The sequence below is a fragment of the Oryza sativa genome, chromosome 2 (assembly GCF_034140825.1).
Source record: "Oryza sativa Japonica Group chromosome 2, ASM3414082v1".
NCBI classification, from domain to species: Eukaryota; Viridiplantae; Streptophyta; class Magnoliopsida; order Poales; family Poaceae; genus Oryza; species Oryza sativa.
The window spans coordinates 16,006,712-16,029,769 of NC_089036.1; the positions used below are offsets into that span (position 1 = coordinate 16,006,712).

Consider the following 23,058-nt stretch of genomic DNA (forward strand, 5'->3'; position numbering starts at 1 on the left):
GTGCTGACAATGATGACGCGCATAGTGGACGGTGGGATGTCGCTTATGGGCATTAGCATGGAGATTGACTAAGTAAATAATTAGCCAGTAAACTGAGAGACACATGCAGCATATATTACAATAATGCAAAAATTATTATTCCTTTAAATATACTAACATGTAAAAATCTTGTGGTAATCAGCAGTATCAACTTGTGACACAGAGAGAGACATATCTTCACATGCATTCGGGGCATGGCAGCAACACCAAACTAGGAAAAACTTATACCTACACTTTGCTAGAGGTGGCGTGTGTATGCTTAGATCATGCATGCATGCACTGAAAGAGGAAGACGAGGATGAGACGCATGCAGGAAGTACCTATCGTCAAACATACGTTCACACGATCAATGGACGATGGGGCAATGGGTAGTATATCAAGTGTATCAGCTGGTGGGCGACTATGCGGCTGCGAGACGATCAGATGAGACGCGCATGCAGGAACAATGGTGGAGCCGTTCTCACAATCTCACGTCTTTATCCATAGGAGTATCTATTAAGAATTGAGAGAAACTAACTTGATCGAGTTAGAAAAGGGAGTGCATGCATCTGTGGGTGGGACCATGTAGGATTTTGTTACCCAAACTGATTCGGTGACGTGTCAACGTTGAACTGCATGTGATTGCTCGCGTGGTGAGGGGAGCCGGATCGGAGTAGCATCACAGCTGCAGCAGCGAGCACCTTCCATTGGCAGAAGCCAAGGTGTGACCAGTCCTGTACGTAGCGGAACAGCTGAATGTTGGCGGATGCGCTCGTGCAGCAAAAATCGAAAGAGCGTGTCATGCAGAAACCGATTTGGAGAGGAAAAACGTTGGCGGATGACGAAAACCTTTTTTACTTTTTAGGTAGTAGAGATATAGAGAACTAGTCATGTATCATGCACATCTATTGCCTGAAACTGTTTCACATTGGCCTCAAAACAGAGGTTATATCACCATTGTATATTGGTACTGAGTTAAGATTATTCATGTACAAATGACACAACATTAGTCAAACTACTATAAAGAATCAGAACCATCTATCCATCTTTGATAGGCAACAAATACTTCAAATGGCAGGTAATCTGATGGGACATGGCCAGCTCCCTGAAGTAATTGTAGGAAATTAATAGTGACTTAGAGATGCAACATCCAAATTTCCACCAATCATACTGTGTTCAATTGATAGAAAGATGAGAAATTGTTACCTTGATTGTTGCAAATAGTATATTATTTTCATACCGAACTGAATACCTATTAGTAATCAACAAAGTGCAAATTAGCTTAATCATAACATAAATTACTATCTAAAATGTCTTAATACTTAAGTGTGTTTTTTCCATAAGAGAAAGAGATGATTTACAACTTTAGAGTTAGTATAACATAAAAAAGATGTTGACATTTAATATTGACAACTGATGGTGTCTGAGTGCACAAAAAATAGAATAAAAATGGTGCACTTCTGTCACATACCACAGAGCATGCGAAGACTAACACGCTCATATTATTGGCAATTCTACAAAGGAATAACGTGTATAACTATATATTGATGATTCGGAGTGCTCGGTGTTATAATCTCTTTCGTTCTTTGGATAATGGGAACATATTATTCTTCATCATTTTTTCCTTAACATTTCAGAATCTAAATCCTCCATGTGTTTGGGAACCTAGAATATAATTCAAACCAAATATGCAATAGTTTTTTTTTTCTCTTTCTGCTTTCAAATTAGTTTTAAGTGACCACCTTTTATGTTGACTCGGTTCTGGATTTTATTTTAAGGATATTAACCATGCCTATAATGTAAGCCGGGTTAGGACATGATACTCTACAATAGCAATGATGAAAGAAATATTGCCCATAAGCATGAAAGGTTTGGTTCCTTCTTGACAATGAGATGTAGCCCAAACTAATCGTAAGAAGCCCTAGAGCTGAGAACACAACAATTGTTTTCTTTTTTTCTAAATTGGGCTTTTTGTATCTTATCATCATTATTCATAGGAATAGAAATGTTTTGTAGACATGTGTCTGCACTTGGTCCTTCACTTGTACGATGTAGAGGTTTATATAGTGGTCACACATATGATCATTGTATCAAGGCATATGTTAATCAAGCATCCTTTGCACCTTGACTAATTAAATTTTCTATTATTTTTATGAATAATAACCAAGATTTATATGATGAATTACAATAGTTAGCTTGACCATTGGATTAATTTGCTGTTTGCTTAAAGAATAGAAATATTAGTTATTTTAAATATATCCAAGATTGGATACTTAATAACTATTCGAATGTAGAGATTTACTTACCCTGCAATTTGTTTCTCTACAAACCATGGATGCCATTTCTCAATTTCCTTATAGTTCAATGTTTTTAGCCACTCTAAAGTTGCAGAAAATGGGACAAGCAAGGCATGATCTCCACTGCATTGGAAAAACTCCTCCAATTAAACACATATATTATATTCAGTAAAAGAAGCAGACATTATATAACTAGAAGAAACTAATCTCAAAAAGTAAATATTTGTGGCACTTTATGATATAACTTTGATCAGTAACAAACAAATTCAATAGCATAAATCATGCTATAAAAATTATTTTAGTTTTCCAAATTTTTATCTATTGGGATGAGTTAGGCTACAAAAGTTGTCCTCTAGCACCATGTTTCAATTGTTTCTACACAGAATATCAAGAACATATTAGCTTGTATATATGGAATAAATAATACTCTACAATAACACACACACACACACCCCTACATACCTATTCGTGCTAGGGTTGAAAGTGATTCGGATAATTTCCGTCCGACCGGATCTTTTTTCGGGTTCGGATAGTTTCGGTCGGATATATCTGGAAATTTTCGAATTCGGATATTTTTTCGGTTATGAAAACGAATATGATATAGGTGATATCCGTCGGATATTATCCGGTATTTTCCATTAGATATCCGACTTACACACAAGGCCCATAAGCCAGCCCAACCCAAAGCGGAGGCAAATCAGACTTCTTGGAAAAAATGAACTTCGAATTGAATTTTATGATAATAAATGAACTCATATGAAAAAGTTGTAAAAAACAAAGTTATGGAACTCATTGAGATGTACCAATTTTATATTTGTCATTTCTCCATCCGAGTTTGATTGAACTATATAAAATTTGAATTTTAAAATATATGAAATTCAAATATTTTTTTCGGGTAGTAAATTGTCAAAAACAAAGTTGTATAACTTATCAAGATCTATAACTTTTATTTTGGTCATTTTTCTATATGACTTTGTTTGAACAGTTTGAATTTGAATTTGAAAATATGACAACTTCAAACAACATTTTCAAATACTAAATGATTTCAATTGAAAAAAATCATCAACAACAAAGTTGTATAACTCATCAAGATCTATAACTTTTATTTTGGTCATTTCTTCATCCGATAAAGTGATAGTAACATTGTTTATAAAATTTACATCTCTCATTTGGTTTTATAAACTATTAGAGAGAGATGTAAATTTTGTGAACAATATTACTATCACTTTGTCGGATGAAGAAATGACCAAAATAAAAGTTGTATGTCTTGATGAGTTCTACAACTTTTATGTTCATGACTTTTTCAGCTGAAATTATTTACTGCTTCAAAATATTATTTGAAGTTTTGAGTATAATAATAGCAGTAAAAACACAATAACATGATAGCGCATGATTTTAGAAACACAATAGCAAAAAATCGTTTGTGAGTAGTGAGGGGTTTTTATATTCCGATTAATATTCATCACCGTATTCGTTTCACTTCGTATTCGCTCTGTATTTGTATTCGATAATATTCGATTCCATTTTTATATCTGGGTTTCCGATTCCGAAAAAAAATATGAAAACGAATATGATAGAGCTAGTTTCCGACCGTATTCGATCTGTTTTCATCCCTAATTAGTGCCATGAAAATATAGAAGTATCCAATTGCATTTAATGTACATACCTATATAAAAACACTCTGTAACCTTTGGATGTTACATTTAAGTGATACTCTGTTAAAGTTGGAATATCTCTTGTGTATTGGATAAAGTTGGGGCATCTCTTCCACTTTTGTAATATTTCAATCTGCGGAAGAAGATAGCATGTCAAAAATGATTAAATATCATGCGGATCTTCCGTGGTTATCATTATATGGTAACTGCCACTAAAACGTGGGCCCTATGGAGAACGGAGCCCACATGCATGTCAGTGGCAGTGTAACTACGAAGGATCCCGGTTCATACGGTTACTATTACTTGAAGAAAAATCACAAACTATTGTAACAAAATAGAATATTGTACCGGTTTGGCATGCAGTTTTTCTCTGCTGGATTTTGTGTCAAAGAGTTTCTCGAGGACCAGTTCTTGATTCTAAAATATAAATTTAACATAAGTGGTTTGAATATGTTCATAAAACAGGAGACGTGTCCATGAGTTCCAAACCAGTGTATACATTCTACAACTAAAATAAACTTTTGATATTGAAAATCATGTCCCAGATCTCATCACATATTGGTCCTTAGTTACTTACATTGCATTCTAAACCATACTCGGAGCTTTCGGAAAGGAGCTCAAACATCTGACCAAAATCATATTCCTCATTGGCTTCTTTGGTTATTCCCATTTGATAACGACATGGTGGACAAAGAATATGTTCCATGTTAATGCCACTGATTTGCTGCACATCAATGGTAATTTTCTTGGCAATAGTAGAACAAAACGTGATATATAGGTAGCATTGCAGATCTTGTTTACCTTATGAAACTGTTCCAAGTTTGCTAGACAAGATGGGCCTTTGTTATTCCAGTACTTCCCATTGCACGTACTAACTAAATTCTGCTCCCAAAGAAAGTAAACCAATTACTTGATGAGTTTGAAACTTTGAATGCATGCCTCAGGAAAAAAGAATATGTGAAATGAAAATAAAAAAAATCAAATTTTAAAATAAGTATACCTGATATAATTCATCTGAAATCAATCCCATTCGAAATGCATAAGGTACAAACGCGTTATTTTCAATTTCTACATCAACAGCTGGATTACACAGTGAATAACCCTGGAAGACAAAATAGAAGTATTTTAGTTGAAAACATAAAGCATAAATTAAAAATATGTAGTTACATATATCAAAATAATCAATAAAGAATACAATTTAAATAGAAAATACAAAAGAACTGTATACAATTTCAACTAAAATTGCTTGGAATATGTTTTGAAACATCACCTTAAAATTTATCTTTATTCTGCCATTGTCTTCATTTCCTAAAATATTTCAATACATTAGAAACAAAAAGGGTAAATGAGAAACAATATGCATCATGACATATATCTTGGAAGGTTAATAAATACATAGAAACACTTTGAGAGCATATTGTTTTCATATCTAATATTTATATTTTAAAAGATTTGCGCTGCCACTTACGCTTCAGAATTTCTTGTGCAAGAACTGGTACTATCACGCCACTATAGGAGCAACCGGCAATGTAGAAAGGATTTGATAGAAACTCAAGATATTCAGAAAACCACTGGAAAAACAATCACCTCAGTAGTTTGAAAGAAATTTATGTCCATTACAAAACATGCATAGAAATCACAGACCTTCGATAAAAAATCATACAGGTCCAATACTCTGCTTGTATCATTTGTTACATAGTCATCTTCATTTTCAGAATAAGAATAGCCCACTCCTGCTGGTGAGTCAACCAAAAGGACACTAGACATCTGTGGTTGGGACAAGCAAGAGCACATCAGTAATATCCAGGAACTAAAATTATTGTATTTAGATATATTATACATGGAAGTAGCATACAAACTGAATGAAGTTGATTTGTCATTACTTTCTAAAAAAGCACTGCCTGCGTTCCTTTTTTATGTATCACCTTAGAATCAGTGATGTCAAACTTTCTAAACTTTCACCTATCCAGAGATACTTAGAATGGCCATGTGAAAACTTATACCTTTAGAATTGTCATTGTAATACTCTATAATATTATTATCTATTGACTTTTCTTAATATAAGTTTCCAAATGTAAGGTAGAAAGTTTAAGTAAAAATCACTGATTTTAAAAAATGCATGGAGTAATAACCATATACCTCCCATTTTCTATATGTTTCATGATATCACTCTTTAATCAAACAAATTAACTATTAAGGTGTCCTAAAGTACAAGTGTGATTTATGAAGCATCATGACATTGATCAATGAGAGGGTCCATATTAAGAGAAGCCCATGTGCGGGCATATTTTGTGGTTACCTTACTAATATAACTTTGTATTTTAATAAGTGTAGAAGCAAATTAAACTACATACTGACATATGACAAAAAGAATTGAAATTGGCAAAACTAAAAGGAAATGGCAAATATATCTAATCCCCTGACAGAACTAAAAGGAAATGGCAAATATAGTTAATACCAACAAGGACTTGGTAAACATGAGTTTACTTGCTTGCTAGTTAGTGTATTAATTTACCTTTGTAAGTAATTAAGAGAAATAGTAAGCATTATTAATGGGCTTCGGTGTGAAAAGGTTAATTGAACTGCATTCATTAAAATGTTCAATAAAACTTGTAGTTGAGATCTTTGTAGGCATAATTACGTAAGTAAGAACATACACTGTACATCTATCTAAAATACACTTGTTTGTCCTACATATAAACACTTCTCTACTCGTTTGTGTTCAACCCTAAAAACTTAATTCCACATACCTTGGTCCATGAGAAAGGATTTAACTTGGTCCTTGGCTCATCTCTGGCATGAATCATGGGTCCCTCTATTTTCAATGGTCCTAAAAATAGTTTTTGTGAAATTTAGTTATATATGTAAATAATGTGTGCTTCATTAATTAGAACATAATCAGTAGAAAAAATATGCACCTGCCTCAGGTATATTTAGATATGTATATAGGCATCTTACTAGCAAAATGCTCACTATACTATTTCTCTTAGCATAGTTTTTCCATGCTTATTTGTTGGCCTATAAGTCCACTACTAATGCAACAAATCTACATATATAATTGTATTAGTAAAATGCGACAAATCTACATATATGTTGTCCAGTAAAAAAATCATTATTAGAAAAGTTTATACTTTGCAAATTCGTCTACAACTACAACAATAGAATAACAGTGGGTTTTTTTTCTAATGGCATAATCATGTAACACTTCATACAATTCTGAAATATGATGTTTACCGATTGAATGCAAAAAGGCACTAAATCCTGAACATGCTGGGCCACCATTTATCCAGATGATGACAGGGTCAGTGGTTGAGTTCCTTTCGGAAGTGGCAAAATAGTAATACATATGTCTCTTTAGCGGCTGATGTCCAACAGTTATGTACCTGTCAAACAAACAAAATAATTATTTATATATTTTTTTAATATGGATTAAGATGCCTAATATGGTTTCAAAATTCTTTGGGTTTTTATATGCTGTTTCAATTTATATGATTGATGTTGTTTAACCCCAGGGCGAACTGGCCCACGAATGAATTGAGGCCACACAACATACACTTCGATGGACCCCAACATTTCTAATGGTACAAAAAAACTCATGAAACATGATGAATTCAAGATCATGTACAGCTAAGAGCTAAGAGAAAGTATTATAAGCCTCTGAACACTTTCCCCTAAGTGCCATATAAGCTCACATGATAAGGTGGATGAGATAAATAAAGAGAGAGAATGAGTTGCATCTCATGCAAGGAGCAACTTCAAAGAGAGAAGAGAGCAAGAGGCCAATGAATTGATAGGAAACAAATAAAATTAAATTAATATGGTGTATTGGGGCAAGGGTGCTAGAGGTAATGTGTTGTGTATATTACTCCCTCCGTTCCATAATATAAGGTACAACTACTTTTTAAAGTTGTTTCATAATATAAGGCGCGCATACATGCATGTCATTAAATAGCACTTCTTTTCCACTAAAATATTATTATTTAAATCCTCCACCATCAAGATATCTAATTTGATAGGGTGCATGCATTCTATTTATTAGGATGATTCAAACTATGAGGTGGTAATAATTATTTCTTGTCTTTGGGTTAATAGTGGTTGTGCCTTATATTTTGGAACGGAGGGAGTACATTTTAATTAATGAGTTGATGATGTGGACAAAATTAAAGTTGACTATCAATCCACTATAAAACTTGCTCTAAGTTCCCTATATAAGACTACCAAATTTGATACCCTCCGTTTTATTACTTTAATTTTAGCATTCAATTTAGTTTATCAAAATACTTTCTCATTCCATATTCTAAATCATTGTAGGTGATCTTCCCTCCTGCCCTTCATTACTTTAGCCATGCACAACAATTACTCAGAGTTAATGACTGCTTTAGGAAAACGATTGGATGCTTAATAATGGTAATAGTTAATGTATATCATAATTGTTAGAATGATACATAACAGATACTCTCTCTGTTATTAGAAAAAATGCATTTTAGAATTTGTGCTGTGCAATCTCAAAATCTTAACTTGGGTAAAAAAAATATGAGTAAAGTGTATGGGCGGTCCTTAAACTTATATGGGTATGTCATTTAGGTCCCTAAACTCTCAGAATGCATATCCAAATCACAGAACTTGTCATAGTGTGTCATCTATGTCCCAAATTGCCACAACCCCTTCATGATCCTATGTGGCGTTGATGTGGCATGCCACACAGACATGACGTGGCATTATTTTGACTGATAAATGATACCCATTTTTTTCCTTTTTATTTTTTTCTTCTCTTTTTTTCCCTTTCTTCTCCTTTTCTCTGTGATCCGTGCAAAAGAAAGGAAAAAAACAAGAATGAAAAGAAAATGAAAAAGAAAAAGGAAAGAAGAAAAAAAAAGGACACATCACGTCCATGTGGCATTGCCACATCAGCACCACATAGGATCATAGAGGGGATGTGTCAATTTGGGACCTAGATGATATATTTTGACAAGTTCTAGAACCTGGATATACATTTTTGAGAGTTTAGGAACCTATATGACACAACCCTACAAGTTTAAGTACCGCCAATGCACTTTACTCAAAAAAATATTAAGAAGGTATGTCGAAATGACAATATATAATAGATTGACATGGAGATTGAATATATAAATGAAAAAAAAACCATTAACTTATAAATCTAATACTTCACAGAGCTACATGGTCACTTATATCGGTCACTCTTTACAAAAGACCGCAACAAAATAATTTAAATTCAGGAAAAAAATTAGTGATTTCCAAAACGGGGTGGTGATGAATTTGGTATCGAACTGAAAACGGCTGCAAACGGCCGCATATATATAGCTGGCTATGCTCGATCATGTAACCATACTCCTTATTACCAAAGAAAACTACACCGGATCCGCGTCCAGTTTATATTACAATTCATTATTCGTAAACTTCAACACCTTAAATCCTTAATTCATAATCAAACCAAATCAAATCAAGAGAGCAAAAGAACAACAGCAGATATATATAAATGAGGAGAAAACTGGTGAGCGTGGGCACGCGTCTTCTAACTAACACATCAAGAGAGCAAAAGCGAAGCAACAACAAAATTAAACCCACGGCGTAATTAAGCAAAGTAAAGCAACAAGGATCTGATCTAGTTATTCAATAAATCTGATCTAATATATTCCTTGTTCAATTCGTACCCAGCGTAGTGCTTGGAGGGGAGGTCGCCGTCGAACCCCGGGAACTCGGAGACCTCGGCGCCGGCCGGGACAGCTTCCACGGCCGCCGGCGCCGGCGCCGCGCACAGCAAGACAACCACCAACGCCGCCGCTCCGGCGACGACGACGACTCTTCCCGCAGAGATGGCTGTTGACGCCCTCACCATCTCTGGCATTCTAGCTTCTACCGATCGAAAGGCTATGATGAGAGAAAAGAGACGCATTATTTGCATTTATGTACTACACACAAAAAAGATAGACATGTAAAAATAGGTGAAATGAAACTGAAAAGGGGATGCATATGATCATATCAAAACCGGCAGGTGCCAGCTGTCGCGCCGATGAGCGGATCGTGGGAGGAAAGGGAGATGTATATATCTCCCCGGCGTCCGTCGTCCGCTTGTGCAGGTGTGCTGGCTGGCCTTGATTTCTTGGTCGATGCTTCTTTCTGTTTTTTTTTTTTGACTTTTTGGAGGGGCGTGGGCGCGTGCTTTTTGTTCCGGAAATGGTGCGCGCGCGGGAGGAGTGAGGACCGGACCGTGGGAGGTGTGATGTGTTGTGACTGACTGCTTGCGTGTCTGGGTAAGGCCTTCGCAATCTCTCTTACGGCATCTCCAACAGAGAGCCAAATAGGTTCCTGAAAATTATTTTTTAGTATTTTGGTTAAAACTGGTCTCCAACATGCTGTCAATTACGGTCCTAAAATTTACCCCCTCCTGAAATCGGTGCCAATCTCTTCAGAATTTGGGAAGCGGTACGCCCTCCCATTCCCACCAATCGCGCCAATTTATTTTTACCGTCCGCGCCATTTTTTTTTCCGCCCGCCTCCTTTTCCTTCTCGCTCCTTCCTCGCGCCGTTTTCTTTCTCGCGAGAAGCAGCGCCCACGCCGCCAGGCTAGGGTTTTGGGAGCTCCTCGCGCCAGCTCCGTCCTGAGCACCGTCGGCTGCCGATTCAAGTCACCGCCGGCCGGCCGTCCAGGGCTTCACCGGCCATCCGTCCAGGGCTCCGCCGGCCGCCTATCCGGGGGACTGCCGGCCTGCCAGCCATCCATCCAGGGGCAGCACCGCCGGTCGCCCGTCCAGGGCACCACCACCTCGCCGTCGACCGTCCATCCAGGTTGCCCCGACGACGACGTGTGCTGTTACTGATTCACTTCGAGGTATTTTCAGAGAAACAACTTTATTCTTTTCAAGCTTGAAGTTCCTGTACTGATTTCCCCACACCGGCAATCCCCCACACAGCCATCTAGTTCATAGGGATATCTCCCCAATTTTTTGATGGAGATGCAAAGCTCCTCCCTTAAATCATCGCGCCCGATAAGAAAAAAAATGTTTCCCAAATCACTGCCACATACCTCAATTGCAGCACTTATCTTCTGAATAATGCAATCAAAAACTGTTGTCCTGTCCTCTTCAAATGATTTCCAGTGGATCAGGCATCGGTAGATGAGGTATGCGGCAATAGGCCTTGCAATAGAGAAACCCAGATCTTCAGATATGCACTTGATCAACAACTCATGGATATTCAGAAAAATACAGAAAAAAAATGTTGAGGCACAACACCTGAACGAATTGTGATACTGCTTGAAAAGAAGTTCAGAATTACTAAGCATCATACCTGTTGCTGCTTCTCAGCTTCAGGATCATTCAGGCCAGGCAATTGAGAATTGTTCTCCTAGATTGAAATTAACTTTTGTTAAATCAGGAACTCATTTTACGAATATACTGATCAAATATAATTTGAGGATTATACTAACATGGATGTCACAAAAGTTACTGGACTATACCAATTGTTAATTCAACAGTGTTTGCTTGCGTTTGTGTTCAGTCAGATGCATTCTTCTTCAGGTTGTACAGAGCCCTAAATTAACTAAACAATGAGCTTCTATATGTGCATGGTTTTGTTTGCTTGCAGCAGTATTTGATGACCTTTTCTTAGATAATTTAAGTGTTTGATGACCTGACCAGTTAGATGCTCATTGGCTAGATATTGCTATTAGCTTCTAGTATCTTCTGACCTTAACTTTTTAGCCTTTTGTAATGGATTCAGTGAACATGTGTGAAATTAAATTGCAGAGTCCCAAGATGCTAGTACTTCTACAAACGTACTAGTAGTATTGTTCTTATCTGATCACTAAATTAAACAAACATGTACTATTCGTAGGTCCTATTGATAATGGAAGAAGAAGGATTCTATACTAATTTGATGAATGAGGGCAACGATTCCTTAGATTGGGATAGTTTGAGTAGTATGCCTGTGGAGGATGATATGAGTAACCAGCTTGATGAGAATGGCATGAGTAGCAAGCCTGTCACGCAGCAGTTCCCCACTGCTGAGAGGACTACCGTGGCTAGACCAAATCAAAAAAGATCGAAGAATTTTAGCGAACAAGTAGATAAGATACTTGTGTCGGCGTGGTTGCATGTAAGTTTGGATCCAGTGCTAGGCACAAATCAAACTCGTGCTGCATATTGGACTAGAATATACGAGCACTTCTACAAAACGAGTAAATCCACACCAGATCGCAGCCAGAATTCACTTATGCATCGTTGGAAAACTATACAAGAGAATGTCAACAAGTTTTGTGGATATCTGAGCCAGATTGAGGGTAGAAGGCAAAGCGGGGTTAGTATACACGACAAGGTAATACATAGTTATGTAGCTTGTGTTTTTATGTTACTTTATAAATAAAAAATGTGATGTTTGCTAACTACATTCACCATACTTGACTTGTGCAGATTTCTTAGGCAATTGCTGTATTTAAGGAGTTGGAAGGAAAGCCCTTTCAATTTCTTCACTGTTGGACTCTCTTGCGGTCACAATCTAAGTGGCATGATAAGATGAAGCAAATAACATCCCAGAAACCATGTGCCACAAACAGACAGAAGCCAAGCACAGATGGTTCAGCAAAAGCTATACCCACAAATGATGAAACTACCAATCATGTTGGCGAAGATAATGAACCTACAGAGACCGAAGAGCCAAAGAGACCGATGGGTAAGAAGAGGGCCAAAGAGCAGTTGAGGCGTGGTGGAGGTGAAACATGCACAGATGCTTTTGATCATTTGTGGGAGAAAAAAAAAGAAGCTGACGCAGAGAAGGAGAGAGATGAGAGGCACCAAAAGTCATATGAACTAGATAAGCAGAGGCTTGAGTTAGATAAAAAAAAGGTCGCGAATGAGATGGATGAGATACAGTTGAAGAGGATATTAGAAGAAGAGAGAATTATGACAATGGACATTTCTTCCAAGCCTCTCTCACAGCAGCAATTCTACAAGTGTGTACAAGATGAGATCATCTCTCGTCGCATGAACAGTTCTGGTTGATAGGTTTGTGTTTCATAACAGTTTACATTCAGTTGAGTGCCTGTGTCCATGCATATACTTGTTCTTGTGTCCATCTTGTTGAAATGCTGCCTTTGCACAGCTACACTACACCATCTGATTCTTAAATATGTTGCATGATCCACTAATACATGGGACTACATATATTTTTAAATATGCTGCATGATGCACTGCCAAATGTTGGTCTGAACTTTGGTCTGTACATGTATTCTGATTCATTTTCACTCCATCTCATTGCTATCAACAGGGAAGCCACCAGATCAGAGAATGGGAGGGAAGGAGATGGCAATATTTGGTGGCAATCGTACTTGGAGTTCATATTAGTGAAGATTTGTTAGAAATTTACCTAGGTTTACTAAGTCTGTGCAATGCAAACTATTTATATTCACAATTGTGTCTATTTTGTGTGTCTAAATTAGGTGAGTTTACTAAGTTTGTGCAATGCAAACTATTTATATTCAAAATTGTCTATTCAGTACTTGGGTAATTCCCTCATCCTGCTGTCAGTAATGCTTTTGTCTTTGTTGCTGTTGACAGAGTCAGAAGCCTCATATATTTTGAAATTTGTACTAATGATCGGTCATCTTGCTGACAAGCTGATGCATATCTTGCAAATTATATATAAGCTGAACTGTACCTATGACTAGGTTGACAAGTTAAAGGAAGTACACTATTATTTATTCTCATGTACTATTCTTAAACCGAACAATACAACATTTATTCAATACACGAAGACCAAATTAAAATAATTTGGCAAATCCTCATAGATATATTTATTACATGTAATTCAAATATAAATATAAATATAAAACCTCAATATTTATCAGGATAATGCTGCCACAAGTGCTCCACGAGGTCTTCACGTAGTTGATAGTGGGTTTCGTTGTCCCTTATTTTTTTTGTGCGACTGAATAAAGTCATCAAGATCAGGTATTTCATCATGGGACACTCTGACATTTTCTCCCCCCTCTGGGAATCGTTCCTCCCAATCAACTTCTCCCTCATCTTCAATAATCATGTTATGCATGATAACACAAGCTTTCATGATGTATCCCAGTGTCTTTTCATCCCAATATCGAGCTGGCCCTCGAACAATGGCAAAGCGAGCTTGTAGAACCCCAAAAGCTCGTTCGACATCCTTCCTTACTGCTTCCTGTGCTTTGGAAAAATATTTCCTCTTGTTGCCATGTGGTTCTGGTATGGTGTTCACCAATGTGGCCCAAGAAGGATATATGCCATCAGCAAGATAATATCCCATCGTATAATCGTGACCATTTATGCTATAGTTCACTTCAGGAGCCTTGCCTTCAGCTAGCTTTGCAAATAGCGGGGATCGATGAAGTACATTGATATCGTTATGAGATCCGGGCATACAAAAAAAAAGTGTGCCAAATCCAGAGATCCTTTGAAGCAACTGCTTCTAAAATTATTGTAGGCTCATGCACGTGCCCTTGGTACATACCATGACATTCCGTAGGGCAGTTTTTCCACTTCCAATGCATGCAGTCTATGGAGCCTAACATGCCAGGGAAACCTCTGTTCTCCCCAAGTTCAAGTAATCGAGTTATATCGTTTTTATTGGGTGATCTTAAGTACTCATGTTCAAAAACTTCGACAACTGCTTTCACAAACTTTCTCAGGCTCTCTATAGCGGTACTTTCTGCAATACCAAGATATTCATCCAATGCATCTGCTGCTATACCATAAGCCAACTGACGCATTGCTGCAGTGACCTTTTGATGACAACTTAACCCAATTACACCAGCTGCATTTCTCTTCTGCACAAAATAGTCATCGTGATCCGCTACCACATTCATTATGCAGAGAAACAGAGGCCTGCTCATTCTATTCCTGCGCAATCATAACTAATGAGACACACATATATATATATATATATATATATATATATATATATATATATATATATATATATATATATATATATATATATATATATATATATATATATATATATATATATATATATATATATATATATATATGTATGTATGTATATATATATGTGTGTATATACATATTATATATATACACATTATATGTATATATATATATGTGTGGAGGGAGCCCGTTTGGTGTGAGAGTGTTAAGAAATTCCGGTGGATAGTAGTTATGAGGGTCATCTTCCGCACAATCAAAGCTATGGTACACCATCTCCTCCCCTTGAAAGCGATCAATCATCTTTAGATTAATACTATCTACACAGTCGTTCCGTGTGGATAAAATAGCTCTGGATGTGATGTAATTTGGATCTGTTAGGCAATCATTGAGCATGGGATAGACACTCTCAATCAATTTATCTAGGTCACTATCATCTCCTGTATATGGCACACATATATCGTCAGGGAGATGTATCTCACTATTATCGTTGGTCTCCTCAGTGCCATTACCTATCCGTAGTAGGTATTCTGCAAACCACGGATCACTTTGTGCCCTCATGTTGCGCACGAGCTGCAAGTGTCGCATGCAATCCCAGAGGTTGGACCTGCGCAACGATGCATCTACTATCTGAGCCCTAGACCCCTTTCTGACAACAGGGAGAACTTGTCTAAAATCACCTCCAAACACAACTGTTTTCCCACCAAATGGAATATTTGGTTTGTTCATTATGTCCCGCATACTGTTGTCTAGTGCCTCCACTGCTTGCCTCTTGGTCATAGAGGCTTCGTCCCAAATGATCAGTGATGCCATCTGGAGCAGTTTGGCCGTCCCACTTTGTTTTGTGAAGCTGCAAATGGCACCATCATCTATCCTTAGTGGTATCTTGAACCGTGAGTGTGCGGTCCTTCCTCCAGGCATTATGGAAGCGGCAACACCAGAAGTAGCCGTCGCAATTGCAATCTTTCCTTGTTTACGAACCGTCGCGAGCAATGCCTTGTATAGGAAAGTCTTACCCGTGCCTCCTGGGCCATCCACAAAGAATACGGCTCCTTCATTGTGATCAACTGCTGCTAGAATTTCATCATAGGCAGCCCTCTGCTCAGTGTTGAGGGAGTTGCACAAATTTACGTCCTCAGGGTCTACTTTGATCGTAGATTCCTCAATGATCTCCCTAGGCACACCATTTGTTGTGTCATGTAACTCATCAATCTCAGGAAGAGGAAACGATCGTATATCTTTGCCCATTGATTGCAACATATCCCTAATATTTATTAAAACCATTTGTTGAACTGCATGTGGACATTGGCAATCACGACGGAAATCTTCTGACATAGCCTCAAGGTGATTGTTCCAGAGGGTACGGATGTCGCTAGGTTCACAAAACACCAGAATTGTTGCAAAGAGCCTTCGGAGTGATGACGGCATTCGAAACAATTCGGCTTCTGTGAGACATTCATCTAGTGTATTGTCTGCCTCAATCAAACCCCTTTTCTCTGCAGCTTCACGAAAGGATGGTAGTATTTTGCCATCAAATGTTCGTAAATCTTCATAGCATGTTGCGCCTGTCACGTGGTTCAATAGAACTCGTAGATAGTATCGTTCACCTTCCGCTGGATGGGCCAAGACAATTCTGCCAACTTGATGGACAGCTATTTTCCTTTTTTGCCAAAACTTCTTCCCTTTGCCTGTTTGCCAAGTATAATACTCTGGAAAATCCTGGTACAAGATGCCCCGAGCTTCCTTATATAACCTATTTGCTTCAAAGTATGCAGTCAACATTGATTTCTCGGCACCATCCTCATTGAGCACTTCCTGGATGTCTTGTTTGCCTCGATATGCAACCATGTGCATGTTTGGAAGATGAAGCGGTAGTTGCAACACAGCAGGATGTATTTTGCTTAGATCAAAGCCATAGATTCTCCATAATGCTTCCGGGGGTGTCACCCATCGTGCGTCCCTATATTGCCTGATCTCATCAATGTCCCCCTCGTTATCTACCCCATTTACAGACACAGATGCTCGGTCATGACCCTTGTAAATGTATTTGAACAGGTACTTCACGGCCTTTATGCTTGAGCACACCTCAACGTTTATGTGGCAATTAAACATCCGCAAGAGGTAAGGGTTGTAAGGAACAACCCACCTGTTGTCTAGTGGACATTTTCGTACTATAACAGTGCGACCATCATCGCGTCTCCTGTATACAGGGTAGGAGTCTTTGCCTTGAATGGTAGTAGCGTTGAAAGGTCTGGGATAATAGTTCTTGCAAGATGAACGATTCTTCATGCACGGGCAATTGTGGTTCAATGGGCCGCAAGGACCATGCATCATATGTTTGACGACCATTGTATATAACTCTGGGTATCTGCGTTGGTCTGGGAGCTCGGCGGAGATGATTCTATCATATTGCTCAGCACACGTGTACTTGTATTTCCCTGTCATGATCAATAAGAAGTGGGCGTGTGGTAGACCCTTTTTTTGGAACTCCACAACATAGGTGTAAGCCTTAACAGTACCAAAAATGCTTTTTTCAAACAATTGCTTCTTCATTTCTTCTAGTTTTGCTCTAAATACGCGCACGATGAGATCTGGGCGATCCTGAGGAGTCTGCCCATTCTCGAGTTCACGGACGATCTCTTCCCAATTGGGGTTGCAGGTCATCGTGAGGAAGACATCTGGCTTTCCATATTTTCGAACTAAAGCCATTGCATCTAGGTATCGGCGCAATTTATCCCGAGGCCCTCCGATAAATGATGAAGCAAGGACCGTCCGCTTGCCTACTGCATTCCCTCTGTTCTCTCCGATATTAATGCTATCTAACAAGCCTTGGTATAGATCTGCCCTTATCTCTTTTTAATGATTAAATATGTAGTCTAGCCGCGAGCTTTCAATCTTGATGTATGTATCAACCGCAAACTGTTGGAAAAGACGTCCGCCATGCAATATTGGGTTGAATATGCCAGGTCGCATTTGGAACTTGTAGCAGTAGTAGTCTCTCACGGAAACACACAGTCTGTTACTTGAATCTGTGAATAACATCAGATTAGAAGAGAGCGACGTATGTAAACATGTGTCATAACAAAACATGGTGTTGAAATATAAACCTGGGTTCTCGTCATTGTTGTTGCGATTACGACGAGCCTTCATCACATCTTCTAGGTTAACACCAAACTTTGGTATATCAGCATGCCAACCCAATTCACCTCTAGGAAAGAATAGCGGATAAGACAACGGATCGTAGCATCCATAGTATGACCGGATGCCTTCTATTTCGTTGTTGTTCCCTTGTAGGATTACACTCTTATCAAATGTTTTTCGTCGCTCGTTTCCCTCGACCCAAACCGCAGCCACCTCTGAAGTTATTGGCGCGTTATACGTTCTCTGATCCAACCATTGGTCAAGGTTTAACACCACACGGTAGTCCTTGAGATTCTCGACTTGCCCCAAACTTCTAAACTGCTCAGAGTATGGATTACCACGTAGAATGTTGGTTATAGTGCTGACTACTTGTTGATCTTGCTCGTATAGATCTGGTCGGCAACGGCGATACCGATGCTCTAGGGTAGGATCATCATCATAGAAGTACAATTCCAGATGCTTAGGGTTTGAACCATTAGTACCAAATGAATGTATATTGTGATACATCTGGCCATGAGCTCGAAACGTGTAAATACCACTATTCCTGATGTCTGTTGTCTCTCTATCAAGGTGACAATAGAGAGAAGTGAATGAGAAATGTCCATTGAAAAACCTTATGTTGTTGCGGAAATGTTGGGCATCAGAATCATTGCTTGTCCAGAGCCTCATGAGTTCAGGAGGTGTGTCTTGATTGGCTAGTCTGATTTGTCCACTTCTGCAGCAGAAGCCCTTCGGCTCATGCTCAAACTTCTTTGCATCACAAAATTCACAATTTTTCACAGGTTCCAGCATATGAGTGCTTTGTGGTATGTTGCTATACACAAGCTCATCGAGAACGCTAGAGCCCTCAGGTATGGTATCGGCAACTTCTTTTATTTCCATGTCATCGTATTCTTCCCAATCTGAAATGATTCAGCACCAAGACGTAAGTCTCTGTTTATGTGGCAGTAGAAAATAGTGATAGGATTACCTTGATCATAAAACATGTCACTCTCTTCGTCGGTATCAACATCAAATATGACTTCACCATCACCTACATAGAAACCAGTGAGTGTGTTTATACATATGCTTTTCCTAACTGTAGTGAAAGTGAACATAAATATAGGTGAGAATGTTTACCGTCATCATTGATGAATGACATTGATGTAGGCTCTACATTGTTGGTATCTTGAGATGTTAAACACGAATTGTCTATTGAAAAAAAAATTGGTTATAACTACAACAAGAATATATATTGCATCAGAACATGAAGCAAGTGTTTATAGATAGCATTCTCACCAGTGTTCTGAATGCTTGGCTGCTTAGGAGGGTCTATGTCGCTGGTTGTTTGTACACTTATGGAAGGGTCTTCTAATGAGTCACATGTCCTTGTGTCCCGTCTAATCATGAAGCTTTCATTACGACGAGCTATCAATGCGTGCCTTTCTCCATGTGTTACAGGTTTTCTATGTGGTCTAGTCAAAAGAGGGGGTGGCATATCTGATGCAATATACCCAGGGTTCTCCAGTGCAATGGAATCTTCGCTTGGAGTGTTGCGCCGCGCTGCACGGTTAGCATTAACCTGTGCTATCTTAGCTTGCTTTTGCTCTGGTTCCATACTATTATATTTCACCCTCGCACGTGCACGCTTTTCTTGGATAGAGATGCAATATGAATCCTCAATTTTTTTGCGCTTATAGGCTTCACGACGCCTTTTAAGTTTATTTTCCTTATCCTCATTAGTCATCTGCGCATATCGCTCCCTATCTTTTTGTCTTCTTTGTTCATTATGATCCAAGAGTGGGGACAACGATATAGATGGCATGTCACCACTATTTATCATGCTAGATAGAGCTGTTGATGATAAACAAAAAAGTTACATTAGTTATTTTGTTGCATTATTGGAAAATCAGATGCATTATTTTACTATTTCATTGTCTTTTACAGGGAACCCCAAGGATTTGTAACTGCTGGTGCAAAATACTCACTACAGGTAATATGTAGTATTATTAACTACACAACAGAGTAATATGTAAATCTATTTCATTGTCTTTTACAGGGAACCCCAAGGATTTGGAACTGCTGGTGCAAAATACTCACTACAGGTAATATGTAGTATTATTAACTACACAGCAGAGTAATATGTAAAATGCATACAACAGAGTTGTTGGATTACCTGGGATCGACATAGGCGCGGAACTCTCGGTGGCACACTTTGGACTGAAGGAGAGTTATGTGCTGTTTTGCCTTTTACCCAGTGCAAAGTGCTATAATGCTGCATGTGATTCTTTGTTATGTGCTATGATTTTTTATACTATGTATGTATATATGCACTTGTTCTCCTGGTGATGCTAACCGAATAGGACTTGGTATAATTCAAACCAAGTCCTATTCGCCCAAACAGAAACAAAGTCCTAATCAGCTCAAACGAAAACAGATGGGAGTTTGTTTCCTATTTTTGTGGAATCGGACATATTCTTTTTTTTTCCCGATTTTTCTTTTACCGCGTTGATGAATCGGATTCGTTTTTTGGATCGGACAAACCTGCCTTTTTTTTTTATCGGACAGATTTCTTTTTTCTTTTCTTTTTTTCGCACTTTTTTGTTCGCCCGTTTTTTTTTTTTGCGATCGGACAACTTTGGTTTTTTTCGCCCCTTTTTTTTCTAGATCGGACTTCTTTTTTTTTCGCACTTTTTTACGTCCGGTTTTTTTGGATCGGAAAAACCTGGTTTTTTTCGCCCGGTTTTTTTTTTCACTTTTTTTTTGGATCGGACTTTTTTTTTCGTCCGGTTTTTTTGATCGGACAAACTTGGTTTTTTCTGCCCGGTTTTTTTGACGGACGATGGAAGCACCTCTTATTTTTTAAGTATTTTTTAAGTAGTATATAGTAGATTTTTATCAAAAACGACCATAAGTACCTAATTGTAAGATTACAGGGACTCAAATGTAAATATAAAAATTACAGGGTCTCAAATGCAAAATTACAAACCCAAAAATTAAAATAATATAAAAATGGAATGCTCTCGACCAGTAGGTTCCGTTTTTATAAACAGATCTTTAATCCGGCACATCATTTTATTTCACCAAAATTTGAGAGATATCACGGTATAGATTGAAACTGAGAGGAGTGGTGGCGGGTATCTCGGACTCAAAAGGAGTGGCGCCTTTTCTTTTTCGGGGGAATCGGATCTACAGTCAGGATTTTTTTCGTTTCTGAGAGGGAATCGGATAGGAGTCGGACTTTTTTTAATTATTTTTTCGCTATTTTTTTTCACGGAGATTTTTTTCGTCCTTTTTTTTGGCACGTACGGAATCAGATTATTTTTTTCGCTTTTTTTTTCACGGAGATTTTTTTCGTCCTTTTTTTTGGCACGTACGGAATCGGATTATTTTTTTCGCTTTTTTTATCGGACGGTTACGGTTTTTTTATCGCTCGTCTGGTTTTTTCGCCAATTTTCGCTGGTTTTTTTTCGCCTTTTTTTTTGCAGGGAATCGGATTTTTTTCGCCTTTTTTTTGTGAGACAATTACGGTTTTTCCGCCCGGTTTTTTTCTCGCTGGTCCGGTTTTTTTGGCCGGTTTTTTATACGGACGATGGAAGCATCTCTTATTAATAAGTAGTAGAGATGCATATGACAAAAAAATCTTATAAAATCTACGACATATAAACCTGCGCCTGAATAAAACTGGACCATAGGTAGGATTATCAGAAAAGTAGTCTTGGTATAATCTCAAGTGTCGTGCTTCTCTGTTACGATCAACCACTTCATGTCCCATGACAGACCCACCATGTTTTAGAGTATTGGCGGAGTGACAATAGCTATGCACGATTTGTGCCGCAGCAAAAAAAAAATCATCATCATCATCGGACGATGATTCATCCACAAGCCGTTGAAACGAGGAGCGAGGACGACTCATCATGGATCAAATCAACTGCCAAACCATTATTTGTCAAAACAAATTAGGTTTTTCCCCTTGCGATATTGTCAGATCAAATTAAAAAAAAGAATGTGATTAACCGGGGAAAATCATAACATTGAGGGTCGCCTAGGATATTAACCTACAGATTGATGACACGTTCATGTAGAGGATCAGCTAGGCTTTCCGTTTTTCCAAATATTTATTCATCATATCAAGTTAAGTTTTTCTCCATAAAAAAATTGACAGATCGAAAACATAACAAAATAAATACAACAAAGCAAAACATAGTTGCTAGCAAATTTTTTCTACCTGTGCTAGCATGGTTTATACGCACCGTACAAGTGCTTGTGCTTGTCACCAATAGTTGCTGCTCGCTCGTTGCTGCTTGCTGCCGTTGCCTGGCTTACCGAAAAGCTAACGCCGCCGGCGCTGACAGAGGAACAGCTCTGCGTGCGTCTGCAGCAGTGTGTCCTTCGTTCATTATCATATCGATGCGTCTCATATAGCCTTGTGAATGGTCTCAGTCGTTATTTCACGCGCGACTAGGATTAGTCGCAATCTCGCGATTGACCAGGCCTAGTCCCCTCGCGCGTCGCAATCTCGGAAAAAAATTGCATGGCACCTCATGCCACAAGGCATGGACGGCCGACGACGGGACTAGCGAAGTGCACGCATGCAGCAACAGTATGGAGATGACTCAATCAATCACTGGTTGTTATAAAATTAGTTTAGAAGGACCCACTAATGATGATGTGGCAAATTTTAAAATTTTGGAAACCAACATTTTAGGCACCTCTTGGAGAAGGGGGTGTATTTTAGGCCAAATTCTTTTTTGGTTGTTCCCAATAGAGGATTTTTGGGGTTCTAATTTTGTACATCTATTAGAGATGCTCTTAAACACTAGAAATCAGGGTTTGCAATTTCTAAACCCTGAAATTCAAGAATTCGGATGGTCTTTTATGAAACTATTTTAAATTTTAACATATTTTTATTCAACTTTTGAATTTTTCTTTTTTCAAACCGAGCCAGCACAGCTTGTGTTATATTAAGTAGGGGAGAGTATTTACATGATCACCAGCGGTGAAGGAGAGAGAGGGAAGAGAGAAAGAAAAGAGGAT

At 38.2% G+C, this 23,058-nt stretch overlaps 2 protein-coding genes and 1 pseudogene across 6 annotated transcripts; 1 reads left to right on the forward strand and 2 right to left on the reverse strand.

Moving 5' to 3' along the window:
- Window positions 1–895: 895 nt before the first annotated feature.
- On the reverse strand, window positions 896–10,003 carry LOC9270332 (serine carboxypeptidase 1). Of its 5 annotated transcripts, XM_066307108.1 has the most exons (15): window positions 9,978–10,003; window positions 9,643–9,859; window positions 7,205–7,353; window positions 6,721–6,800; window positions 5,615–5,737; window positions 5,439–5,541; window positions 5,241–5,278; window positions 4,971–5,072; window positions 4,772–4,852; window positions 4,548–4,694; window positions 4,319–4,387; window positions 3,982–4,103; window positions 2,325–2,438; window positions 1,225–1,270; window positions 896–1,123 (listed from the first exon to the last, which is right to left on the reverse strand). In XM_066307108.1, exons 2-15 carry the CDS (start codon window positions 9,834–9,836, stop codon window positions 1,037–1,039), a joined length of 1,455 nt encoding a protein of 484 aa, XP_066163205.1. In that variant the 5' UTR covers window positions 9,837–9,859; window positions 9,978–10,003; the 3' UTR covers window positions 896–1,036. The 5 variants fall into 5 exon arrangements, with proteins under 5 accessions (XP_066163205.1, XP_015624267.1, XP_015624266.1 ...); XM_015768781.3 differs by having other exon boundaries at window positions 5,241–5,269; window positions 9,643–10,003; XM_015768780.3 differs by having other exon boundaries at window positions 9,643–10,003.
- Window positions 10,004–11,822: 1,819 nt separating this feature from the next.
- On the forward strand, window positions 11,823–13,541 carry LOC107277269 (glutathione S-transferase T3). The gene is made up of 3 exons (XM_066307630.1): window positions 11,823–12,304; window positions 12,409–12,990; window positions 13,253–13,541. Exons 1-2 carry the CDS (start codon window positions 11,837–11,839, stop codon window positions 12,985–12,987), a joined length of 1,047 nt encoding a protein of 348 aa, XP_066163727.1. The 5' UTR covers window positions 11,823–11,836; the 3' UTR covers window positions 12,988–12,990; window positions 13,253–13,541.
- Window positions 13,542–13,818: 277 nt separating this feature from the next.
- On the reverse strand, window positions 13,819–22,408 carry LOC136355462 (protein ALP1-like; annotated as a pseudogene).
- Window positions 22,409–23,058: the final 650 nt, after the last annotated feature.

Coding starts and splice junctions, on each gene's coding strand:
- LOC9270332 (XM_015768780.3), bottom strand. CDS start 9,893: ATGCAAATAATGCGTCTCTTTTCTCTCATCATAGCCTTTCGATCGGTA. Junction 4,853..4,970: donor TTTCAGATGAATTATATCAG/GTATACTTATTT, acceptor CTTTGGGAGCAG/AATTTAGTTAGTACGTGCAA. Junction 4,695..4,771: donor ACTTGGAACAGTTTCATAAG/GTAAACAAGATC, acceptor ATTGATGTGCAG/CAAATCAGTGGCATTAACAT.
- LOC107277269 (XM_066307630.1), top strand. CDS start 11,837: ATGGAAGAAGAAGGATTCTATACTAATTTGATGAATGAGGGCAACGAT. Junction 12,305..12,408: donor GGGTTAGTATACACGACAAG/GTAATACATAGT, acceptor CAGATTTCTTAG/GCAATTGCTGTATTTAAGGA.